Raw genomic sequence first — 27717 nt, 5'->3', positions numbered from 1 at the left:
GCGCCGCATTGTTTCTGTGAGACGCCCCATGTACATTGTATCTTCCTCGTTTTTCCCAACCCTCTTTTCTCACCTGCCTCCTTTCGTCCACCTTACCCTTTCTTTTCACCGTCGCTCGTGGTCGGCATCCCGAAAAATCTCGAAAAATGTATTCATATAATGATCGACTTTAAAATACATACGAAATGCATATATATTACACACACACACACACACACAAACATACTATTGAAATAATTCACAATAAAGATCAAATCGTAACATTCAGCGACTTCTTTTGACAAGTAGCAAGAAGCTAATAGGTTTCCGCAAAAACTACAGCCCCCATCGCGAAAATCGCGATAAGTTGTACGCGAAGAAAAATGATTCCTATAAAAAAGCAGGATGGTGATACAAAAGAGAAACCTATAGCGTGAATCCAACAATCGCGACAGCGAGTTTGTGTATCGCACAATTGCAAATTACGCCACTCTACCCCGCACGTATATATATATACACTGGCTCCAGAAGGGGAAAAAAGAGAAAAGAGGAGATCCATTGCCAGAGTTTCCCTCCGGACGCGGCAAGATTATATATATACGCGCGATCACTTTTCCGGCCTTAACGCCCGCTTTTATGTTGCTCGCAATTACCCCGCTGGAAGGCATTAGCCCGTAAACAATGGCCGCGCGGCGAACAGATTAATAATCCTTGTCAAGATTAAGCCGGTACGTATTATTTAAGTCTTTAATTGAACGTGTTAGGCGCCCTTTTAATGGCCTAATCATCAAGTATTGTCAACGAATTACAAATTCTAATATTAAAATTGCCGCGAGCGCGTTGTGTATGGCGATCTCCCTCATCAATTCTTCATTCTATATTACTCGTACTACCCTGTAGTAACTTTTTCATGCACTCCCCATATGTCCTTTATATACGTGTATGTACATACGCGATTCCCTTGCATTTTTATCGTCCTGCGCGCGCAAATCGAATATTCAGTTTTACTTTTTCCACCCTTGAAGCTCTCTGTTTTTTCCCCAGTTTGTCACTGCATTACTTTGCATCCTGACTACATATTGCTTTTCCTGCTCAGAAATCGCCATCTCCATTCCTTTCCCGTTCCTTCTCTCTCTCTCTTCCTGGTTCGATAACATCTACTACGTGCGACGGAAGTGTACCGACGATAACCTTGTGCCCGACGAATAAAAAGCAACGACATCCGGGGGCTTCGGCCAAACGCGTCGCTTAGCGGACACGTTTACTTCGCGGTAACGCTGATTTATTCATGATCGCCACGTTTATCGTGCACCGCCGGTAAACCGTCGGCGAAAAATGTTAATGTTGACACGGGATTAATCGCGAAAAATTCATGTACGCGATGCGCTTTTCTTCTCTCTTGTTTTTACACACACACACACACACACACACACATGGAATAAAAATTCGAAATTAACCGTAGTATGAAAATTTATCCTGTTCGAACGAACGTTCATGTATTTCGAAACAGATTTCGAAGCCATATTAGAAATTCGTTCGAAAAACTCATCATATACACCGCGTCATATGCATAATATATAAATAAAACAGAATTAATTTTTTGATATATATAAATAAAGCAGAATATATCATATATTAATTAATACAATATTAGATATAATATAATAAAGTACCTAATGCAATTAATGTTATGTATACGCGCGTAGGGTTTACCAAAATCCGGATCTACAGCCCTGATCTCCCGCGATGCCGCGTTTCCTTCTCTCCTTTTACCGGCGGAAAGTTTTCCGAGAGAACGGAAAAAAAAGTCGCGCACACCTCGCCGGCGGTGTAAAGCAGAATTATGTCGTGCCGTTATATAGCGTGAGACACGAGGTTGCCTTTTACACGGGGGGCTTCCTGCCGGGTGGCGAGTTTTAGTTAGAAAGCGAGCGAGCGATTACTAAAGGCTACCGAAAGTTTTCCTCGTCGGAAAAACCATTAGCCGGGCGCGCGAGCGCCTTTCCTTTCGCGCATAGACAGGCCGACACACTTCTGTTGTCGCCTTTGTTACGACCACGCCGAGCGGAATCTGTTTTAAAGTATTAGGGAATCTAGAGTATCCTCCCTTCTCACTTCCACCTCTATGTCTTTCTAGCCGCAGAGGTGATAACAATTTTTCACGCGCGTGGCCTATCGCGGCGAACTTTTTCAGGGATTTTCACGGTTTGGCCGCGGTTGACGAAGGCGGAAAAACTCGCGAGAGGAGGGAAAGGGGCTATTTTGAAGCTTGGTTGTTCGTTATTGTCGTGTCAAAAAGGCTACACGCGCGAGTTATTTTCACTACTCTGAAAAATTAATTATGCCTAAACATTAAAAAAATACCCGGAATAAGTGATGTGTATTAATCTTTTTTATAAACCGGCTTTTCTCTTCTATATTTTATTGATTTTTCGAAAGTACAGTGAGGTAAATCTCGAAAGAAGGATCGAGTCTTTTTGTGATTTTATTTTAAAAAGTTAATTAACTCTAGAATGTTTATAATGGAACAAAGAGTAATATTTAATGTCATATTTCATAGAAGGATTTTTTCGACTCGTAAATATTTCAAAAATTAATTTGCATTCAAAAGCTCCGCGATTTTATTGGCATATTTGATAATAACATGTAAAAATACGGAATAAACACCAATTAGCGTGGAGATAAAGTTACAATATGAAATATAGATCCTATATGTTGCGCAGCTTGTTCTAATTAAAAACTTCGGAACGCTTTTTGTATGTGCATCCCTAGAGAACTGGCATTGCGTATCGTATAAATTCAAATAACAATATCAAATTAAACGATGCATATCGTAAATGACGTAAATAAATGTAATAAGCTATATATATAAAAAGAGTCACGCATTGATCCGATAAAAATGCTTCAAATTTTCTTGTTTAAAGCTAAAAACAAGCCTCCTTTTTTGCTATTCGCATCTCGCCTTTCACAACTATTTTTCCACCCCTCTTTTACTTATAAATACAATAAATATATCAACATGGAATATATTCCACTAGTCAAGATATATTTGTGCGCGCGTTCGAATTAAATCCTGTCGGTATCCCGAGTACAAAAGCGTAATCATTTGAACGAGAACGGTAATAAAGCCATGTGAAAGCGTACAGTCGGGAATATCTAAATTAATCCAAATTAACTAAATAAGGAAGAAGGGGGACGGACGACAGCGGGAAGCCACGTAAAAATATCTCTTAATTCCGAGCACGGATTGCAACAGAAAACCCTTCGCAAGCTCGAGAGAGAGAGAGAGAGTTGAAAGTGAACTGAACACAAATTCAGATCGATTTGAATATTATAAATGTAAAATAAATTATATATCTAAATAAAACTTGCAACACAGCTCGTATTGAGAGCTGCCGTTTTGTTTGAAAAAATATATAAACTCTGTTGTGTATGTGCAAACATATCGGGCGATGTAATATAAAATTTTGCGTATATATTTTATTATTAAAACGTATTTTTAATTTCGTCGTAACTTCGGTATCCATTATTAAAAATGTGTATCAATATTATTTTAATCACGACGTTATTATAATGCATATATTATAATTATATTATATAATACATATTCGCGTAATTAAAAGTGTCTACTTGGCGGGGTTTTACCTCTACGAGATTTAGTCTGACTTTAATTAGATCCGCCTTGATAATAATCCATTTTTGGGCCGCTATATACATTGTAACTCTCTCCCCTCGTTTATCACTCATTATTCGAAAAATATCTATCTTTATCTCGCCCATTCCCCTGCTATAAAGACCGCGGTTATGTGTTCCGGGGTCGGTTAAGCCAGGCTCTAAATTAATTACTAAACAATGCCGGGGTGCCGCGGCGCGCGCGGTTTCTTTATTAAATGAGTTCGCTGGTCGGGCGTTTGCTTAACCGACACATTACTCCCAGAGGAAGGCGAGGAGACGGTTGTATTAACTGCATGCCATAAATATATTCCCTTTTTCGGTCTCCTTCGCTAAGAATTCGAGCCCTCCTAACCGTTTCGCGCCTTCGCCAATCTATTTTTTGCTCGATCCACATATTCTATTATTATATATTTCGAGCAATCGATATCGCGCGAGAGAACGCTCAATTTTTTATATATACAAAAAAAAACAGAAATGAAAATAAAAAAAGAAACGCTAAAAAAGTCAAAATTAAAAATAGACTATTGAGAATTTGTTCAGATTTAAATCGCATAAAAATCTCATTGGATTACACGAAGAGCTTCTCCAACGTGACTCGCATAAATCAGTCATCCTTCGTCGGAGACTTTTAATCGTGGGCTAAAAGGCGCGGGGCTGACATCGTCACGGATTTGTGTATGTACGTTTCCTCTCGTTCATGTAAAATTGATTTCCCTTTCTCCGAGAAGCGAGCTCTCGGGAAGGAGAGGTACATCGCTTAGGTGCCGGAGCGACATTCGTCTTGTGTTCGTTCGACCCCGCAAAAATTTCCGGCATCATCGTCGCCCACGTAGAACCGCGTAGAATCGCACGAAGCACGGTGCATCGCCGAAGCTTTCACGGCGATTGCTTTTTCGGCGTCGTTTGTCAGCCCAGACGCACGGTGAGAAATCATTCGACCGTAGAGGGAACGAACTCTCGCCGAGAAACCGAAATCCTCCGCCGGCCATCTTTGAGAGTCGTCGCGTTCGCGAGAAAAATATGGGATAATTTTAAAGCTTTCGTACGAATGTGGTCGTAGCGTTTAACTAATATAAACTTCTGCAATTAGCAATTAGTGGCAAATAAGATATCAAACGTTAAAAGTTAATATTAAAAATAGACTGTCGATAAAACTTGATAAAATTTCTCAAAGTAATGTATTTTTTGTGAACTGTACCTGAAGCTTAGTCGAGAAATAGAAAACGGAAATTAAATTTGCGTGCAAGAATTTAAAACTAAAGAGCTTATACTCTCTCTCGAGTGAGTTATCAATATAGAAATAATATTTTCTCCTCGCGCCGATTCTGTTTCAAGAAAAGTTTAAATAATCAAAGATTTTTACGATAATTGCGATCCTTATCTTTCAGTATAACAACTATTGGAAGAATATATACACTTCAAATGCAAGAATATCTAGAGATATACAAGTTGTGGAGAGATTTATTTCCAATGTAACTCGTGCAATTGATTTTCTTTTATTTAAAGATTCATCTCGAAGCTAAATCGACGAATCATTTAATATTGAGAGAATGAGCAAGCAACAGCAAATTAAATTTAGCAAACGTACTTAAATACGTCTACGGGCTTCAAGTGAATATTATCTCAAGTAAAATTTACTTTCAGACATATTTAATGCGTCTCGCAGAGAGATCTTAAAAATAAACGATACAAATTAAATTTCTTTCAAAGAAGAAAGTTGAAAGAAACGACTTCGACTCCATCCCGGGAAATAAAATCTTGCCCGGCGTATAAAGAAAGTATATATGGGTGAAAAAACTACACATATGAAAAAAAACCTGCTTTAAATTCTTTCTCTTTCCGCTTGTTTTACGATCGCATCTCCACTCTTAACGAAACGACGTCGCGACACGCATGTATAGCTAGAGGGGGATAACGTGAGACTTGCGTGAAGGAATTTTCTGCGGGAGTTACGAATTTTCCTCGGCGAGCGAAACCTCGTGGCGCGTCGTTCTATAAACCCCGTGGATTGTAAAGTTTCCACGGTCACGTGTGCGAAAACTTTTCGCGTGTCAAGGAAGAACATCGACGTCGACGACGACGCGCGTCGCCGTGTGCCATTTATTCTTTTATTTATTATTTTTCGTGCAGACCCCCGCCGATACACACACGCGAAACTTTCCCGGAGGACCCCGTGGGATCGGTGTCCGTTTCCACTGCGAAGTTGGGCCCTCCCGAGAAAACGGGGACAGTTTGGTGAGGCGGGGACGGACGAGGGAGGGTGAGAATCGACACGCGCGACTCGGCATCGAGAAACTTACGGAATTACGACGTCGACGACTCGGCGAATTGGCGATTGGGATGATGGTTTAACGATAGATACCGGCATCGCTCAATTTTCTCTCGCCAGAAGACAATGACGCGTATAATTCATCGAGATTCGTCGTTCAGATATATCGACGAAACGTTTCGGGAAGACAAACGAAATTACTTTGATGAAAAACTTCTTTAAGAGAAAGGAAAAATATCGCCAGTACTTTTTTCCAATGCCCCCCCCCCCCGCGCGAGGAGCTCCGCGATCGAATTCCGTTAATTGATTCGCCGGCGAATTAGCATGCTAATTAATTCACCGACAAATTTCATTGGAAACGACCGCGCGGCTACGAATTGCACAGCGAGTTAACTAATTCCAATGGTGACCGGCGGCGCACGATGACACGCGCAAGTTTCAAGTATAATATATGCGTGACAGACAGTGCACGTCACGTGGGAAGGAAGTAGGGAGGAGAAAGGGTGGAGTGTGTATGCAACCGGGATGCACTGCCGCCGCTCAAGCCCGAGGGATCGTTCATAAATTATGGACGCATTAATTATATAGGAGTTTGCGGACGCGAGTGTGTGTTTAGATTGACTTGACGGCGAAATGGCCGTCGCGTCTGCCCTCCTTCCTCTTATCATTCTCTCTCTCTTTCCTTCGAATGCTACCTCGATAGTTGGGCAAGGATATGTGTAAGGGACCTGTGGATTAATTAACTAGCCTGCATAAATAACACCGATGCCGAAGCGCGGTTAGATTCGCCGATCTAGCCCGACGGGTGTAGTTAACATCCATTGTACCAAACGTGAATCCCATCCCTGTCTCACGCTTGCCACTTTCGGTCAACGCCTCGAGGCATCGAAGTCACTATCATCGACGTAACACACGTGGCGACGTAGCATACTCTTGTTTCTCTTCTTCAGAAAACGTACGAGAACGCGAAGATGCAACATCGACGAAACGTCAAACGATACTTGTTACACGATAGTGCATCGCACTAAGAGAGTACGCTACTACCTCAACGATTATAACCGCTTAATAATTTTCCATATTACTTCAAAGCGCTTTTATATATAACGTCGTAAAAACGCGAGAAAAAGAGGAAGAAAGCGAGCGTGCGTTAGAGAAAGGTTGAAAGTTAATCTGGCGTAGTGATCATGCAGCTACCCAAATCCCTCCCCGCTCTCCATCTCCCCGCGAAGTTAGTGAAGCAAAAGAAAGAAGTGAAGCAAGAAGTATGACACAGACCTCAGAAGTGTTGGCGACATCATTTGTTGGGCTACTGACCGCGTTGTTAGAGTGCGTTTGATCCGTCTTGAGTTCACGATGATTGCTGAACTGCACGTAGACCGCTCTGCCTCTGAGCTGGGCTATACCGGAAGCGTAGTAGGTCACCATGGTCGCTGCAGCATTCTCGTCCGCCATTTCCAGAAATGCCTGCAACAAACACGAAAAAAAATCTCTTGTCAGTCACGATATATTTACAACAAAAATTATATGATTGAGATAGACATACTTTTTTTTCAATGTATATCTTGTAATAAATTTATTAATATTATTAATTTATTATAATTATAATTAATAAATAAATTGATAAATTAATAAACTTAATAAATTTATTATATTAATATATTATAATTCTAATTAAATTCTCTCTTGCTCGAATTTCTTTCTCGCGACATCAAATGTCTGACCATAATCATACTCTTACTACTTGAGAAAAAAAAAATCTCTTGTGAGTCACGATATATTTACAACAAATTATATGATTGAGATATAGACATACTTTTTTTTCAATGTATATCTTGTAATAAATTTATTAATATTATTAATTTATTATAATTATATAATTAATAAATAAATTGATAAATTAATAAAATTAATAAATTTATTATATTAATATATTATAATTCTAATTAAATTCTCTTTTGCTCGAATTTCTTTCTCGCGACATCAAATGTCTGACCATAATCATACTCTTACTACTTGAGACGCGTTTTAATTGTGCCTGTGTTACAAGTGAGTCAAATATCAGCCACACACTCGTGTAATGAGAGATATATAAATATCTCAGTTTGATTAAAATACGCTTTTACTATTTATCGCATTTGCAATCCCGTTTCAACAAAATCTCGTACACGAGTCGAGATAAAATGAGACATATTCGAATTTTGTGTTATTACTTTAACGTAAACTGATCTAGGAGAGTTATATATGTTGAGATTCTTTTCTGATTTTATGCACGCAAGAGTAAAATACACGAAGAAAGGAGCGGAAAGCATTTTTATATTTACCTCGGAATACAAGTTGTAATGGAATTTCTGAAACTCTCGTGCTCGAGTAGTAAACACGCTCGGACGACAAAATTCAAAAGCGGAACGGGAGAGGCAAATACTTATATGCGCAAGAATTTCGTTTTAATTACGTCGCGTCGCGCTGACGAATAAGAGATGGTAATCGGCTCAACGAAAAAAGAGTTATATACTTTTTTTATTTATTTTTAAATATCATGTAAAGAAATATATGTATATTCGCTTCTTTTAATAAATATATTTTTCTGAACCAATTTCTACATCGTCCAGTTATATCGCAATAATTTATATTGTTACTTCGTCAGAAGTAAAAGTAAACCGTATAACGGGAAAAAGAAAAATTGTTCCCTCTCTATCTTTTGAAACATCGAGTAGATTTCGCTTAAATTTCCTTTTTCCTTTGAGTGTTCATAAAATTAATAATCCCGTATCTCTCTAAATGTCCTCGTGCGCAGCTCGGCGTAAAGGAAAATTCCCCAAAGACTCGGGTCGCCAAGTCGCATCCGCGACAGTCAAGTGGTACGTTTATCGAGGAAACTTAATAAAAAGCATTACATCGCGCCGTTCTCTCCTCTCCTCCCCCTGCCCCTCTCCCCAGCGGGCGTGCGTTCTATTATCGCGGCCGACGAGAAAGTTAAATGCACCAAAAGAATGAGGAAAAAGGGCGGGACGATTTCGCTGAGGCAGAAATCGAGCCGGATGTAGAGAAAATTGATTTGTCCGGAAAGGCAGGGGGGAGGGGAAGGGGGAGAGAAGGAAGCGCCGGAAAAAAATTAATAAAACGTCTCGAAGAGGTTTCGCGATAACTGCATTTTCAACCTCTCGTAATCTATAAGCAACGGATAAGCAAAGGGGATGAATAGCGGAGGACAGGACGACAGGAGAACGTGGAGAATGTTTATGTACGAATCGCGAATTATATTTTCGCCGCATCGTCGAGCATACGACGAATCTCCTCTCTCTCATCCTTCTTCCTTTCCGTCCCCCTTTTCGTCTTTTCTGCCATATCCGTACTTCCTTTTCCGCGCGATTCATTTTCAATTCAATATCGATGTATTCGCGACGCTCGCTTCGTTTTCTGTTCCGCTTTCGTGCGTTTTTCTCTTTCTTCCGCGTCCGGTACTCGCCTTTTCATATCGATATCGATATTACTTAAAGCCTCATCGTGTCTCCGTCGTCTTAATCGGAGATGAGAGACGCGGCTGGTATTGAAAATGCGAATGATAGTTTCTTATATACAAAAGCACGAGCCCTTCTCTCTCTCTCTCTTTCTCCTTACTCGATTGTGAATAACTTGGCGAGTCAGCTGGATTTGTCGTTATTGTACAAGTCAAGTACTGCGAAAATGATGTAAAACGCATCTTATTAACTCGATAATTGTCACCAAAATTTTAGAATATCGAGAAATTAAACTTTTATACGAATAATGCTCTCTCGTCGATATTCGCGCAGACTCAATAAATTTTCCGTGTGTAATAATATTATCGAGCACGTTGTTATTGATTGGATATATTCCTTGCGATATTTAATTCACTCGTGTCCTAAATCGGCTGTGTTTCACAGTTGCTTCTACAAATATTCTAGTTAATAAACGAAGATTAGTAAAGGAGAGAGAAAACAGAGAGAAGTAACAATTTAATTTGCGCCGCGTCTGAGGAAAATTACGAGGTTAAGACGCCATGGTAACATCGTAGGATAAATCCGTTATGCAAACGTGAGCAAATGTGACACCGGTGATAATTTCGAATTTCGCGCAGAGAGATTAGATTAAACTTAAAATAAAAATTAGAATAAAATTCTCGGGAGAAAAGTTTGCGATAATACGTATACATATATTCGCATTCTGCATCGTGTGTGCGAGAGAGTCCCGCTGTAATGTACAAGGTTCAAATGTGCGACAGTCAGTCCTCGTCGCGAAAATGAACCGAAATGGCGAAAATTATCGTGACGTCACACAATAATGCTAGTTGCATTATTTCGAATTTACTTCGTCGACGCATTTTGGATTTGGACGCGGCCACTTGCGCTAATTACGGCGCATGCAGCGGACAAATTAATTAATTGTAAACGCACAACATTGAAACACCAAAGCAAACAACGGTATTTGTATTTACTTCAACGAACTATCCTTTGTATCCGCAGACTATGATCCGCAGACTATGATCCGCGGCTGATATAATCTTTCAATTAGTGAGAAAGCAATTTGTTAATGTGGCGGTTGCACGGCGCTATAATTCGCGGCGCGTAAACAATATGTATACTTATATACGTATATCCGCAAACAAATTATCCTGACATATATTTAACTCTTATGACGCGTTTGAGAGACTGAAAAGCGCTCGTTACAGAGACGCCTTATGTGCACAAAGTGTAAAAATAAATGCAATAAGTTGAATGTAATGTACGGACGTATATATATATATGTATGCGTTCTTTGCAAGAGAACGTGTACTTATATACGCTGTTCATGGCGAAAAGGTTAATTCGAATCAGTACAATTAAAATAAAAACATTTTAAGAATGCGCATAAAATATGAATGTAAAATTGTTTTATGGAATATACAAAGTTACAATTTATTTAGTGATTCACCGCGTATTATTTGTTTATATTATTTACGAAAATCATTTACGTATGTAAATGCAATGTAGAATACGATCTGAAAAACATCCAAATACTCTTCCTGCGTATCTGTATAGCAGTTCATTTTGCATCAGGCCAGCGACCCAGTTTTTATTCGTATATTAGAGATCGAAAATATTTGCGAACGAGCCTTGAATGCTCGAAAAATATTGGCAAAGCGACGAGATTCGGTATTGATAAAACCGTTGGTGAAAATAAAATTTCTCGCTAGTAAATTCAAGAGAGAAATAAGAAAAGTTTACCCCTCCGTCTCATACACGACGTATAAAACATGCAATTCGGATCGACATTATCATCGAGACTTTTCCAACAAATCGCTGTGTCGCAAGAATACAACGCGTGTCATTTTTACATTCATTCTTACACGAATTGAATTCGTTCACAAGAATAAAAATCAGCTATAAAATTTTAGATGCGTGTGTATTTGCGAAAAAATATATATCATGCGACAAAACACAATTTCGCGTCGCCGAATTTGCCGATCGATAAAAATTCACGGTCCGCGATAATTTTTCGTCGACTGTCAAATCAGTATTCGGGATGAAAACGTTGCGGAAAAGGCCTAGAAAGAGAGAGGAAGCAACAGCGATCGGAATGAGAAACGGGCAATGCGGGTGAAAAAAAAAATGTACGTAGTTCGTCGACGGAAATCGAGTTAGTCGGGACGAACGATCATTTATTCGCATTTCGCGAATAATAAATCAGAGAGAGAGAGAGAGAGAGAGAGAGAGAGAGAGAGAGAGAGAGAGAGAGAGAGAGAGAGAGAGGTCGTCATTTCGCGCAGCGGCGACGCGGTTTGCGGGACACACATAGGTACACGTAGGTACGAAACGAACGGTTGGCGCAAGTGCGAATAATACCGCGACCGGACCGAACCCGGATTTAACGGCGTTAACTCCGTTTCCCAGCGCTAATGACGCATAGAGCCGCGCAATTGGGTTTCTGTGCAAATGGGACGAAAATCCTCTGCGCGGGATCCGCTGAATCCAGGATCTACCCTTATGTCATGCGCGCGCGCGGTTGGTCGCTTTGACGATTAAACGCCCGCGATTTTCGGCACAATGATTCATTCAGACGCCTAACGACGAATGCTTATTCGGAGCTCGCTCGTGGCGGCTGAATTACAGAATAAATAGAGAACGAGATGTAACGTTATCGGGCGATAAGCCAATCAAAAAGCCAATCAATCGAAATAAAGGAGTGTGACATTCACTAGCGGATCCTGACGTCAATAATGGGGGGGGGGGGGGTTTGCAAAATTATTTTATTTAATATTTTTGATTTCATGATTAGCTTTTATTCCAGGATCAACGACGTCGATAGGTCTTTAATGTTTGTTTTTCTTTATTTATATATTTTAAACATTCAGCAAAACTGTTTCTTTTAATTTGTAAGGGGGGGTTAACCCCCCCCCCGATCCGCCAGTGTATATATATATATATATATATATATATATTATATAGATATAAAGAATTTCTCGCTTAATTATTTTCGTGCAACGAAATTATCTCATCATTTCGTCGTATGTCTGACTTAATCTATACTTAACTCCTTGAATACGTAATGAGTATAATTTACAGTGTATCTTATACATACATATTGTATATATTATATAGATATAAAGAATTTCGCCTAATTATTTTCGTGCAACGAAATTATCTCATCATTTCGTCGTATGTCTGACTTAATCTATACTTAACTCCTTGAATACGTAATGAGTATAATTTACAGTGTATCTTATACATACATATTGTATATATTATATAGATATAAAGAATTTCGCCTAATTATTTTCGTGCAACGAAATTATCTCATCATTTCGTCGTATGTCTGACTTAATCTATACTTAACTCCTTGAATACGTAATGAGTATAATTTACAGTGTATCTTATACATACATATTGTATATATTATATAGATATAAAGAATTTCGCCTAATTATTTTCGTGCAACGAAATTATCTCATCATTTCGTCGTATGTCTGACTTAATCTATACTTAACTCCTTGAATGCGTAATGAGTATAATTTACAGTATATCTTATACTTATATATATATATTTTATATATATAAAATATATATATATATATAAAAGTATAAGATACACTGTAAATTATACTCATTACGCATTCAAGGAGTTAAGTATAGATTAAGTCAGACATAGGATGAAATAATGAGATAATTTTATGCACGAAAATAATTAGGCGAAATTCTTTATATATATATATATAATATATATATATATAATATATATCATATAGATACAAAGAATTTCGCCTAATTATTTTCGTACAACAAAATTATCTCATTATTTCGTCCTATGTGGTGACATTGATGATCGATGAGGTGACATTTATATAGAAATATCGAGCGACTTAATTTTAATTTTAATGAAATTTCGGTGGAATTTTTTCCCCGCAATATTCCCGGTATACATTGTATATGTATATATCTGGCGTCTATAATTAGAATTTAATGGCAGAAATTTGCGTAAAAAGTTACAGATTGTGTATATTTCATAATATGCGCGAGTATGTTCTATTGTGCGTTACGCGTATGTATAATATTTGTGCTATGACTCGCGAGCAATTTGCGCACCCCTGTATTTCTCGTTTTGCTCGACAGTACAACACGGATCGGATAAAAAAGACCCCGTTGCCAAACTATAGACGAATCCAGCGCATCGATAATTATCGAGCAAGCAGTTACACCGTTACATTCGCGGCCGCTGCATTTCACAAAGTACCGAAGCATGTGACGATTTTCTATAAGCGCGACTCGCGTGTATTCTCTTCTCTATTTTTTTCCATTTGGTTCTCGTGTGCCCCGCATACAAAACCCAAATGAGTACATTCTTCGTCGACAGCCTTGCGTATATACAGCTACCGCGTTCCGCTGTTTGCCGTTTCATCGCGATATTTCGAAAGCGTTTCGGATTTCATAGACTATCCGCGGGAAAACGGATTTTCCCCGTTGAACCATTTGTAATCATTCGTCGCCTGGACACTCACGCGTTGCATTTGATTATGATCGAGAGTCGCTATACTTTTCGCGAACGACGGATCTCGAGTCTATCTAAATAAATATACAATTCAACGGTTGACGTTACTTCCGTTTTCACCGGCGTTAATCCATCGATCATTTTAATTCGAGATCAGCTATCGTACTTTGCTGTCCGCGTAACGAATATTTAGAACTGATTGTCGCTCGAAAAGATTTCGCGGTTCATTTCAACGATTCATCGGGCAACAAAATTGAAGAAAAAGTCCATTTTCTCTAGAAAGCTGGAATTTTTTAATATATGCGAAAAGCGCAGCAACACGTAGTCAATCGTGGGGGAAAACTCTAGAACGAGGGTGGCGCGATGGTAATCGTACCACTATCCGTAGACAGAACACCCCATTGCAAGGATGTCGGTTATGTTCATGGGGCTATACATCTCTCTCACCGAGAGAGGCAAATCCGTAGAGCTTCATCATTTTGCGAATATATTTATATATCAGTATCTTGAAACAAGAGGTAGCAATATCTCTGACTTTGCAAACAAAAGAACATCGTGTATCTATAATAGAATTGTTTTCCTTTCTTTTATTCACGAAGTACGTTATATTTTTTTAATTGATAAAAACAATTTAATGCATTTAATGTTAGCCTTTGACACTCTTATATTAAGATTGTATATACGTGTTTAATTAATTATATTATCTTTATTTAAACATTACTATTTTATATATTTAATTTTTATTTAAACGTACGACATATGACTTTCTCTCTACCTCCCTCTCGTCTCTTCATCAAGACTGAATTAAATCGACAATCCCAGGACAAATACGTTTTGCCGCGTGGTAACATATGGTATCTAGGCTTCCCCTTTCGTATCCTCTGCTTCGAGCTAGCTCTATCCCGACCCTCGCCTTTTGTGATCCCGGATTATCCGCGGCAGTCTTACTCTGGCCACGAGCTTCCTAACATTTCGTCGTCGAGGAATCGCGATGCTCACTTCGATGTCAGCCATAAAAGACATTATTGAATCGAATACTCGCGGTTCGCCATAAACATCCACCTACCAATATATTTTATAAACGCATATACGTTGTGCGTGTGTTTGTGTGTTGTAGGAAGAGATCCCGCAGTATCCGAGGTTCCGATGTGGATCGAAGGGAGTCGCCTTCGCCCTCGTTCAAAAATCGACCCTTTAGAGAAAAAGGTCACCTTTACGCATTCTCTTTTCGTTCTTGCGTTACGTCATTCGACTTCGCTTGTCAGGCTTCGCCAAAATTTATTCGCATCCAGTAAATAAGTCTATTCAAGTTCGCGAATTCCCGCGAGTGTACTTTCTTAACGGCACATCTCGTATTTCGAAGACTTTCGAAGAAGGGATGGGAAGAAGGGAAATATAGTTCTTCGGAAAATCCGATAATCTCGTGGTTTTCGGCAACCATAGAGATTATTGTCATCCAATCTCCTATCACGCGTTTTCGCAGAAAATGAAAAGATATAATATATATTCGCAAGATAGCGTTTAATTTAATTTAATTGCATTGAATTTTGTCATTATAATTGATATAGTTTTATCTAGTCATAATTTAAAATAAAAATATATATCGCAAAAAAACTAATGTCCAATCAAATTTTCAAGAAAGAGTTATATAGTCAGATTAGTGGCCGAAAAATATCACAATAGTACCACGATAGAATTAGATATTCTGTCATTGGATTGTTATTATTACGGATAGAAGTGGAAACTTTGTTACCACTGAGAGCTTAAGCGTTACAAATCATCCACTAAGTTTCTAGCGAGTCTCGGTGCCAGAGAATGGCAGGGAAAAGGGGTGCGATACGAAAATTGGGCGAGAGAGGAGAAGAGCGAGAAATAGAGGCTGCAGGATATACTCCAGCGGAGTGGGAAACGTAGAGAGTATAAGGAGTTATTTCTGATTTAAATAAACTCCGCGTTTCCTTTCCTCCTTCCAATCTCCCCGTCAACGTTTCGACGGATTCGAAGATTCCGGGGGACTCGCGCGATACCCGGAGGGGGTTGGCTCCGGAACGTGGGGGTGGAAGTAGGTACGAGAGGAATGGAGAACATGAATGTAATTTATCTGTGCTATAAGGGAAGGCGAAACGGGTCCTTCTCCAGCTTGAAACTACGTTTCAACTCGTCCACTGTCTCCTTTTATCCCTTCCCCCTCTAGGCTGTTTAAATAAGAGAGAGAGAAAGGGGGAAACGCGGATCAACTCGGGGCCCGCGGGGAAAGAGGGGAGAGGGAAGGCAGAGGGAGTGGTTGTTAAAGTACGCCGCTTCGGTGAATCAAAGAAATATTATATCATTAATACAGACCCCAGGGTGCAATGGGGCCATTGGGGAGAATGTCTACATAGAAACGCACCCTCTCTCTTTCACCCTCTTCTGTCGATTTTCCAACCATCCGGAGGAGAAAATCCGTCCTCTCCCTCTTGCTCCCTCTTACGCGAAAGCTTCCCTTTCCTTTTCTTGCTACCCTCGTCTAACTCTTCTCCCCTTTCGCGTTTGCACCTGCTCCCTCCCCCTAACCCGAGCCTTTCAGCCGCGCGCCAGGGGTACCTCAGGAATATATATCTTGATAATTTGACGCGCCTTATATACCGGGCGTAACTATTGTTTACGGCTTATAGGTTTGTTGGGATCGCGAGCGCGAACGACTAAGTAAAGAATGCACGGCCGCGAAAGCGCGTGCGTGAAATTTTTACGATTCTTTCAACGCCGCCGCCACATTGCCTCCCCCCCTTCCCTAGCATGTATCCGACCGATTTTTATGGTCCCCCCATTCCCCCTCTCCTGCGCATAAAAATATGCGTCCCGCGTATATCAATATTTCCCGACTGGAAATCGTTAGCCATCTTGTGCCTCCCTTCTGTGCGCACATCTACAACGTGGTGATATGTTGCGTTCGCGTCTTCGACATAAATCAAGCTTCTCGTGATTAAATTAGATCTCGCTAGATATATTTTTGTTGCATCTCTCTCTCAGTTTGCATCTGTCACTTTTACGTTAGATCAAGGATCCAAGATTTTTTCAAAATATTTTCTCCGGTCGGTCGAAACTTTATTAATAAGAAAAATTATGCACAATTGCGGAATTAATTGTGTTCTTCCAAGATACTCGCCTTTCCAAGTGAAATTATGTATTCATATCGCAAGGTTGATTCAAACAATCTGCGGAAAATGATGCTAACACTACAAAGAGAGAGATCCGCTTTTGAATCATTAAGAATTACTTTATAAATTAATGTCCTCTTTAATTAAAATCAATTATGCGTCCATTATGCTTAAAAGATTTTAAAAAAATATTAATAATCTTCTTTTCTGATAATTATTCAATTACGCGAAAATTAATCTCTTGTCGTTATAATGAACGCAGGATACATCAAGGTTCTTTTCAAACATGACGCCGCGTTGTCTAATGATTTCGTAATCGATTATTCACAGGATCGCTTCCATTTTTCCGATTTTATAAAAAGAACGTACGGGGTGGTATTTGATAAACGCGCGAATCAGAGTTAAAAAGAGTCGGAGTTCATTTTAACGATGACATTGCGACTTTGATTCTATCATTTATCGCGCCTGTCGAAATATATGTTCCACCCGTGACGATGTTATATTTTTCCTGTATTCGAGTTCGGGTCGCCGATACACGACATGTCTCTGAAGTGGCGCACTTTCTTCATAGATATTGAAAGCCAAATACGGGGGAAGGAATAGCGCCAGGACATCTCCGATAGCCCCCTATATAGAAAACGATATAAGGGATCCGTCTCATCTCATTCAACGACGCGTTTTTATCCCGCGAAATTGAAATCGGCGCATTGAAGGTGGCCCGAATCATGACTGGCCGTCGTTATACGTGACAAAGCTTGAAAGCTCCGACGGACATTTACGTCGTAAAAAGGTAATCGTGATCGAACTTTCGACGGAACAAACGCCGAAATAAAACGCGGTGGATGTACACGTGTATGTATATGTGTATATTGTGTGTGAAAAGAACTCTGGAAAATTAATCTCCAACCATTAGTCATGTAACTATTATAAAGGATTTCCGACCGTATAACAAATATGCCGTATATAAAATATCCATATTTTATATTATAATTTATGAATGATTGTATATTTTTATATATTAAAAGAGCTCAGAGCTAAAAAAATACATATATCCCAGTTTTATTTCTATTTCTTCAAAAATTGATGTTAAAAATAATCCTTATAAAAGCAGTAACAATGGAGATGCCATGTAAAAAAAAAAAAAGAAAAAAAAGGCAACGCAAGCCTCTTGGTTTCGCGATCGCGAGAGCAACGCCGGTATCGTTTATTTTCTTTTATAAAACCCGACATTTTTCCGACGAGATCGAGTGGAGCAATACCTTTTCTCTCGATTAGCTTTTCCCTTTTCCTCGAGCCCGCAGCGCGAACAAAAGCGACATAAAAAGCGACGATCGCGGAATAAACGTCACTCGACGGTACACAAAATTCCGTATATAACGGCCGATTTTCGAGAATCGGTAAAAAAAAAAATAAACCGGAGAGACGTTCCTCTGCGTTTCGAATCACGGCGTATGGACGTCCATCATCATGCCGATACGCGATCTATTCCTGTATATGTGTGTATGTACGCCGGATCCTGCGTTTATTCCTCCTCTTATCTCTCTTTTTTTCGAATTTTTTTTTTCGATCGGCGCGTCACGATCGCTCGCAGATCCGATTTCGCCTAAAAATTAATAAGCGTCCTCCGAATAAGCGGATTATATCGGTTCGGAATTAAAGCTCACATTTCCGACGAGCCCGCACGACACGACACGATACGACAATATCGTGTGATATCACGAAATTCCGGTGCGAGGATGAAAAATAAGCGGCGACGACGACGTCGTCGTCGTCGACCAGCTCTGTACAACGTAACGCGAGCCTGTGTTATTGCGAGTGAAATTTACTTTGGCGTTTAATTTAAGCACCGTCGTATAATCTCCCGTGGACCGAGAGATCACCGAGACGCCGTCTAGATAAAGCGTATGGGATCGTCGAGCAGCCCCGAAATTTCCCACGCGAAAAGAAACCGTCGTTTCTCCCCGGGGGATGAGCTCTCGCTGACGCGCGAGCTTCCTCGCGGCGCTTCCTTTCTCTCTTACCGAATTGGAAACCAGCTCCGGCAATTTCTCGCCGGTGCCTCAGGATTCGCGACTGTCGACAATTACGATAAATCAGCCAAGTTTTACGGTCACGTGACGACCGAAATCTGTCGAGGGTAGTTCGACCTACCAAACGGAGTAATCCCCGCGAGAGGAGAGAAAGAGAGAGGAAAGGACGTAAATGAGAATAAAGTAGCGAGATGAATGAGAAATGGTACAAAAATTTCCCACAAGAGAGATTAATAAAAAAAAAAACTGATATATAATCTACACACATTATTTGATAGTTGATAATTTTTATTAAATAGAGCATATCACGTGTGCGTGTCTCTGTGAGAGTTTCTTTACTCAAATATCTTGCCGTTGGAAATGTCAATCTCGTTAGCGACCGTAACTTTGTTAATAATTGTTAGGGAGAGACTTGTAATAGATTCTACGTACACATATTTACCCCATAGCTACTCCTACGTTCCCGGTTTTCGAATTTTCGCCAGAACTTTAGCGGGTACCATTAGCTAATAACAACAGCAAAACGCGATCCCCATGAGAGTTAGTTTCACCCTAGGAATAACAACGTCACGATGGTCGTAAGACTATTTGCTTATTTGTCACCGTGTAAAAAAAGACGACGCGAGAGCTTCCCCTTTTCGTCGAAAGAGAGAAAGAAAAAATCTTAATGGCGAGTGGTCGGTCCATTGTTTATTTGCGGGCGACAAGAGAAGAAGACAAAAGAAGGGGAGAAAAGAAAATAACACGCGGGATGGTGCAGCGTCGGAGAAATTAAATTATGCAACCGAAAGTATACTATCATACGCACGCGTTTCTCTCGAGGGGCAGAAAGTGTAGACTTCCACACGACTCGCCTTCAAAGCCCGATAATGCCTGTTAATTAATTAATCGAACCGTCGAAGCTTGCCGTATGTCTCTGAGGAGGCTTCCTATGTCAGAGCTTAATCTTGTGCAACTTGATTGGCGACGAAATTAGCAGAGAGAAAAGAAAGCTTCACAAAACAACCTATTGCATTTAAGATACGATTCGAACGCAGAGATTGAACATGAACACGACTGATGCAGCCTGTCGTACGAAATGTATACGAAAAGAAGGAACAAGTATAAATCTACGCAAATCGTAAATCAAATTCAAAATATCGCCAGCCAGGTTTCGAATGACAAGTGAATACGAGATTTCACGGCAGTCTAAACGATTCACGATGATGATGAAAGGAGAAACGTGAGCGCCTAAAAAATCGAGCTTCAAAGTGCGTTTTTTTTTATTCCCTCCATTCGTGCTAGTCTTCGTCGGGATAGTATAAAAAATGACAGAACCCGAGAATATTAAAGGGCGAATTCGGACGACACACAGAGAGAAGAGCGAAAGGAAGGAACTTACATGATACAGCGCGGTACGATCGGCTTTGCTCGACTTCTATGACTCCGTCGACGGCAAAGAGGAATGTTGCAAGAGCCGGGAAAGAGGGGGAAGGAGGAAGGAACTAGAGCGAGGGTGAAAAGCGCCACGGGAAAAGCGAACGGTAGGGTCACCGTCCGGGGTTCCTACCAAAGGCTTTTCTGCGGCTTCGATCCCCATTGGTTCGCCACTGACGGATATTTCCTTTCGTTCCTCTTCGTTTCGGGGGAGGTAATTCACCACCCTCGTCGTTCTACCTGTCGTCGCGTCCTGCCTCTTGTCGCCCAGAATTCCACCCTCGGCTTCTTTCTTTCTCTTTCTTTCTTTTTCCCCTCGCGCCCCCGATTCGCGAAGGTCGCAAAAGTTTTTCCTCCGGACTCGTTTCCTTCCGAAGATTTTTTTCGTACGTGTTACTTATATATAATCTGCGTTGCCATGGCGAAAGAATTATCTTTTTGTGTGTTTCGATGATATCTCATTGTCTCTCTATTTCTTTCTCTATCGAAAAATGAGGAAAAACTTTTACGAAATGCATCACAAATTTCCTGTTATATTTCCCAACAACTAGCTTTATACGCGATTTTCTCGTATGCATTGAATTTACAATTAGTATATTTCTTCCCTTCAACCCCATAAAATAATATCTATAAGATGTATTCTATATATTTTTCATTTTCATTGTTTAAAATTTTCTGTGGATATTTCATGATACGCTATTAAATTTTAAAGAGCTGTCCGATCGTATCGCCACAGTTATTTTTTGTTTATTGTAAGGAATATAGCACATTAATTAAAATATTAATACAATGATAATAATTAATATCTCATACGCGCGAAAGTAATCCTGTAATCCGTTATATTTTTGCTCATAATGCAGGAATTTATTTCTTCGATTTTGTGATTGAAAATTTATTATTAAAATCCTCTTCTGCAACATTTCTCCATTAATTATCAAAACCACATTTATCATGTAGCATATTTATTATGTATACATACTTCCAATTTTTTATGGCTTATATACATATATTTCAGAGATATATGATTTCTCAAAAATCTTTTTACTCTCTCTATGCCATTATATTTTTGATAAGACAGAAACATTAAACGTACGAAAAAATATTTCGACGACAAAAATGATGAATAACTTTTAAGAAAAACGGATTTACACCGCGACGTATTATTATACAGAAGAGATTTAAGTACGGTCATTGGTGATCTCGAATAACGTAAAATAAAAATCGTAAAAAGAGATATGAAAAAAACGAAATGACCTTTAATATCTCCCTCTATCGCGGCAAATTCGAGCAAAACGATAGTCAAGTGCGACCGCAGGCGGATCTGAAGGCTGAGCGATTAAAAACTTGGCCCGTAAAGACGCGAAAGGTCTATATACTCAACTGGTCCGAGGGTCGGTCACATTTGTAAAGCGACCCTAGGGATTTGAGAACGTCGTCATTAGCGAATGAGAAGGACCCCCACAGAAGTACAGAACTGTATACGCGAAAAGCGATCGAAAAAGCGGTCGAATCCCTGAAACGGACGCGACGCAAACCACTCGAGCCGACCCTCAAACGAAAGAGGGGAACTGGAGAATGCCATCTTAGGTCAGTCAAACGGGATATCCTCGGAAATTAGGAGGAATAATTTCCTCTAATGGGTACTCTTGTGAGATTGTCCTCTCCCTATTTTAGCGATTTTTTGTCAAATCCGACTAATGCATGCACACAAAGTAAAACATGCGGATATTGAAAATCAACTTTGCTGAAGGAAAAAGACGTATGCGAATAAACGAGTAACACACGTGAAAAATCCCGAAACGTTCCTGAACGAATAATTTGGAGAAAATAAATAACGATACGTCGCGAAGATATATTCGACGCATTTTTAAAGCAATATATATGATAAAATAACCCCCCTGTATTTAGTGGAAAATAATTTTCCCCCTCCTTTCTTGCCCCGCAGCGATATAGAAAAAAAAATATACATACATGTATTATATTCCCTATAATGGTCTAATAATCGTCGCATTTTGATGAATTTCGCGGCGCGTATTCTCGAATTTGTCGCATATTTAATGCGGGTGGCTTAACACGCTGCAAACCAACGCAAGCCGCGAAAAGCGGGACCGGTTGTTTCACCTCAATCAGCTGCAGCTTTCCCATCATCCCGTATACAAGTAATACACACAGAGCCGCGAGAGTCCGCTAATGAATCGAAAATTTCGACGCAACTCGCCGAACGCGCGCGCAATTATCTCACCGATGCATCTGTAATCCGTATTAGGCTATTCAGACGTTTCATTATTATCGCCGGTAAAAGAGGTAAGAGGATCCTCTCGTGTATACATGCATACACAATATTTATACAGAGCAGTTTTTAATGCATCGAAAAATGCGAAACCCGCAAAAAGAAATCTACGAAAAACGCGCATGGCTGTTTGTTATACACGTGTACGTCTCTGTTATATAATTAATTATATAATATAATTAATTATATAATATAATAAATTATATTGTATAATAAATAAAAAAAATTAATAATAATTAATTTTACTGAATGCACAGTAAAATATCCGTAATTGTGTCCGTCTTTATTAATCAGATGAATCGTTCTTCCGATATCTTTACAACTTTAAAGGAAAAATAGATGAAAGAACTGTCGATTAAAAATTCAAATACAAAGATTACGTAGAACCTGTCAGATGAACGAAGAGCAAAACACGTGCATTTATCATCCACGAGTGAGCCACGTCGAGGAGTATATTTTGTGCGAGAGAAAATCGCCGAATCGCATAATGTCTCCGTAAAATAGCGCCTTGGATTGCGAGAACTTTCCGAATTAGATCACTCCGATTCAATTCTCGGGAGATATCTTCCCGTCGAAAAAGACGAGGATAACGAAGTGCGAGAACGCGAATTCTCGCTGATGTGATTTTACATTAATAAGCAAGTCAGTCGAGTGCATTTATATAGATATGCGCGCATATACACACGAGCATCTCTGTTTTGAAATCGATGGAAAATCTGTCGACGCGCCAGGTTAAAAATCAACTTTCCCTATCGCGCCCTTTCGCCGTTTATTCTATACATTTTCCTCGTCATATTTTTCTTCATACTTGTCTCTTTCCGTACCACGCGTCGCGCAAAAATATTTCATTATTATCATTGTACCATTTTTTTTCGAGCGCTTTCTATGCCTTCCATGTCGCTAACTAACGTGTCTCTCATGTTTCGCACAATGTTGTTCGTATATTCGTGAAAGTACGCCGACGAAAAAATTTCGCATCTCTCTTTCTCTCTCTCTTCTTTCGCGAGTTTTGTTTGGTCAGAAAACGCGGGTAGATAGCAGAGAACAGACGCGAACAATAGGAGGTCGTTATTGATGGAACGAAGCAACTCAGTAGCGTTTGATCCCGAATGCAGGTTGCGCTAATGGTGCTAATGTTCATCGAATCCGTCATGTTGGTACAATAAAACAGCTCCGGTCTCTCTCGGCTCGGTTTATTTTTTTCTCCCTCTTGTTGCAATGCGGAAAATGTGGCGAGAACTGTGCAAAGCAACGAATAATGTGTGCGATATCGCTGACGAACAAAGCGCGTAATCGCATTACACCGCGGAAAGCTTTGAGCGATGTTATCAAATAGTACGATTTATCTAATGATCGCAACAAAAAAATTATTGAATTACGCCATTTCACACGTATGTGAAATATACGTCACGTTGTTGTATTTAATCACTTCATGATCTTTTAAATTGCAACAAGAAATTGACGAGCTCGAAGAGAGCATAGATTATTTAATATTTAATTTAAATTTTAACGTTTAAAATTAATATCTCGTTAAATTGGAAAACAATCATACATATTATTGCGCTTGTCAAACAATATTAAAGTCTCATCGTTAAGATCCGACAGAGAGATATAGTCAGAAAAAAAGAAAGAAAGAGAGATAGAGAGCAGCGTGAGAACTCGAGGCATAGCTCGATGCATCAGGATCGCTGGAAATAGCCGGCTAACATGGGTTAATCGGATCCCATCCTGTTTGCGATTGGATTAAAGTAACTCGCTTAAGACCGGGGCCGGGTATAACCCCGGCATTGATCCTGTCGCTTAACCGAGTTACCTTCCACGATGTCGAGACGACGAATTTGTCGTTCGCCTGATCGTGCGACGCTCCTCGGCACACGCCGGCGCTGTTTTACGCTCGCAGTGAAAAAAAAATGTTTTAAATGAAAAAAATGAAAAAGAAAAAAGCCAATCTCGATACTCGACTCTCCAACATCCCGCAAAATTTTGTATTCTGCTCCGCGGATCGGTAACAGTATATTAATGCGATTTATGAGCGCAACTCTTTCTTCGAGAAAGTTAATATTCTTTCCAGGAACTTATACATATCCTAGGTAAACGGTGAACGATGCGAAGCTAAGGCTGCGAAAAGTTGGCAAACTTCAGTTTCGCAAACAAGTTTCGCAAACTTGGTTCGCGACAACTACGTGACACCATCGAATTCGGATAACCGCATTATTACGACTAACGCGAAAAAGCCGATTTCAGCGCGCGTCAACCCTCCGATTTAACTGCCGCGGAAACATCCACGAACGGGTCCGCGTCGAGATCGGGTGCAGTCAATCTCGACGGGACTAACTTTTCAATTTTCCCTCCCAACTTTGCGAGGATGTAGCACGCGTACGTGTACGTGAGTGTACGTGCCCGATCGCGCACGAGAGAGAAAGAGAGAGAGAGAGAGAGGGAGAGGAACGAGGGAGAGAGAGTGTCGCTCAATTTCCTCGCTGACGAGCCAGGCGACTACCTGTAGACGGCTCGATTTATCACGGTCTATAATTGAACGGAAGCAATTTATTAATCGTCCTTGCGCGTCCAGGCAAATCGATGCTATCGCGCCGGACAGAGCGAGAATGCTTCTTCCATTTTAGGCTGTTTTAGCTGCCTTTAGGCATTTCGCGTATCTCGAAAAATTTTGTATCTCTTAGAGGGATGATAATATAATAATACTTGAACATTTTCAAAGTGTGTATAAAACAATAAATATTAAAAAAATATATAGAGAGAGAGAAATAAAGAAATTCATAATTAATCGAATTTTCGATGATCGAGGTGATTTTGGATCAGTTTTTCCTTTTGGATATCATCAATTTCGTTTTCATTTTGGAGGAATTAACTTCCCTAAGTCTCCGAGGTGCTTCCTCATGCGGCACGTATAGCCAACAAATTTTCAGTTTGAAAATTTCAAGTTCCAGTCGTATCCCACCGGATGCATCGCGTCATATTTCCACGCCGTTTTTCTTATTTCGCTCCACTATTTACCACGACAACATAGTTACGACGAATATTTTTCAACGTCCGTTCGGTGATATTTTTGCCATGCCCTCTCCGTATGTAAGCGAAACCGGCAATACGCGACCGCACAATAGCGGCTGTTTCCTACGGTAATTGCCCCAATATCTATCACTGCACGTAATTTATCTCAAGAAAGCAATTACTGACAAATTATCAATTGTCGTAATTACTGCAGATTGCACGATTCGCCTAACATATACGCTACATTTTTTTTTTCACCATGAGAGATGAGAATAAAAGAAAAACTTAATTTAATTCAATTCCTTTCGCAATTATTCGTAAGTATTGTGTGCAAAAGCGCATCGTATTATTATGTGCAATATTATAAAAAGCTGCCATTGTTCTTCACCTGTGTCGTGAAGCCGCGAAGAATCGCCAACATCGCCCGCAAAGTAAAGGTGTACGCGATTTCGTCAAGTGTCGCGTCTGCGTCTTCCACTTTTTTTCTTTTTTTTTTTACGTCGTTCACGGACGTAAAAAGAGACGCTCTCGTCCGCAATTCCGTCACGAGGCGAGGCCGTCTCACGAGGCGTCTGAAGCGAGCCGACAACCCAACCCCTTCTTTCCGCGGAACGAAGCGGAACGGAACGGAGCGCGGCAATGAAACGTGTTTCCAGGGGCCGGTCGTAAAAGTCTTTAACCCGTTTCGAGAGACGTGACCACTCTTTCTCGGAACGTATACACCGTTGCTATATACGTTCACGGCCGGAAGTTTCCCCGAACGTCCGGCTTTCACGACTCGGCCCGAATTCGCGAATAGACGCGGGCCTGAACGGAAGAATTTCCCTTCGAAAATTTCGCGAAAAAGCGTTCCCCAGTTAGTGCTCGAAAGAGCTTTTCACTGGCAACTTGCGTCACGGGAAGGAGGGTAATAGACGATCGTTAAAGGAAGAAATCGCAAAGGGTAGACGTTATAAAAAAAGAAAAAAATTTTACTGTTAATATCCGCGTCATGAATGCGATTTCATCGTTGAAACAGCATCGTCATTAAGCCTGGAGAGCATTAAGCGCACACTTGACGGGATAATTTCAAGTAAGATCCGCGACGTAATCGAATACCGTGACTAACGACGTTCTTTATCGTCTGGTGAATGGATGGCACGTGGGTTTTTTATTCGTAATTAAAATTCGTCAACGTCGTATTATCACGTACGACGGCGGCGCGGCCAACGTTACCGCGTCATTATCCCCGTGATGGACAATTAACGAGAGGCGACATCGGCATCTACAAAGAGAGTCTACTCGACTTCGCGAATTGCAGCTTGCAGCAGCAGCACGTAAAAGAAAAAAAAGAAGAGATGCGTTATCTCTCGTCGTGCTATTGCATAGTCGCATGTCTGTCGACGACGTCTGTCGACTTTTGCGACCTGGGCCAGGCTAGGTCCGAGTTTTTTTCACTCGGGCGAGGGTTCAACGTGACGTCCGCCAGCCGTCGTAAACTTTAAAGGATGCTGCACACGTACGCGGGATGAATTTCTATCTCTCGTTCTCGTAACGCGCAGGAGCAGGGCGGGAGCGAAGAGAGAAGACCGGTGAGACGTATTAACGAGGAAACGAGATTAACGTTTCGCGCAAATTGGATGTTCAGGAAAAATGGCAATCGCGCGCGCGAGCACGCGAATTAATTCGCGATCGCTAACGAAATCACGAGATTAAACGGGAGTTCGATCGCGGCCGCGAAAGATATTCGGCCAATTATTTCGACGCGTAAATCCATCGAAGATACGATGAATGAGCAGAGCATAATCCGCGTAAATGCTAGAATATATACGTGTGATAAAAGTTACAGATGAATAAATAACTATAAATTGTGATTTTAAATAACTGCATACATATGCATATTATATATGTCTGTATATAGAGTGTCTCGAAACCATCAGATATGTTTTTAGC

General features: G+C 40.3%; 1 protein-coding gene across 21 annotated transcripts in view; it reads right to left on the bottom strand.

Annotated features, from left to right (window-relative positions):
• Heph (polypyrimidine tract-binding protein 1 heph) overlaps positions 1–27717 on the bottom strand; it is a 381098-nt gene that overhangs the window by 52524 nt on the left and 300857 nt on the right. For 19 of the 21 annotated variants that reach the window (XM_083042016.1, XM_083042017.1, XM_083042018.1 and 16 more), the window contains one exon: positions 7199–7387. In XM_083042016.1, the coding sequence (XP_082898142.1) occupies positions 7199–7387 (189 nt within the window). The remainder of the gene's footprint in view (positions 1–7198; positions 7388–27717) is intronic. The other 2 variants (XM_083042019.1, XM_083042031.1) reach the window with 1 other exon arrangement.

This window comes from Prenolepis imparis, unplaced genomic scaffold (assembly GCF_030444845.1).
Source record: "Prenolepis imparis isolate NDT839.2.m4 unplaced genomic scaffold, iyPreImpa1.0 SCAF_7, whole genome shotgun sequence".
Classification (NCBI taxonomy): domain Eukaryota; kingdom Metazoa; phylum Arthropoda; class Insecta; order Hymenoptera; family Formicidae; genus Prenolepis; species Prenolepis imparis.
The sequence above is the reverse complement of the archived record's forward strand: the minus strand, read 5'-3'. Positions and strand labels throughout refer to the sequence as shown.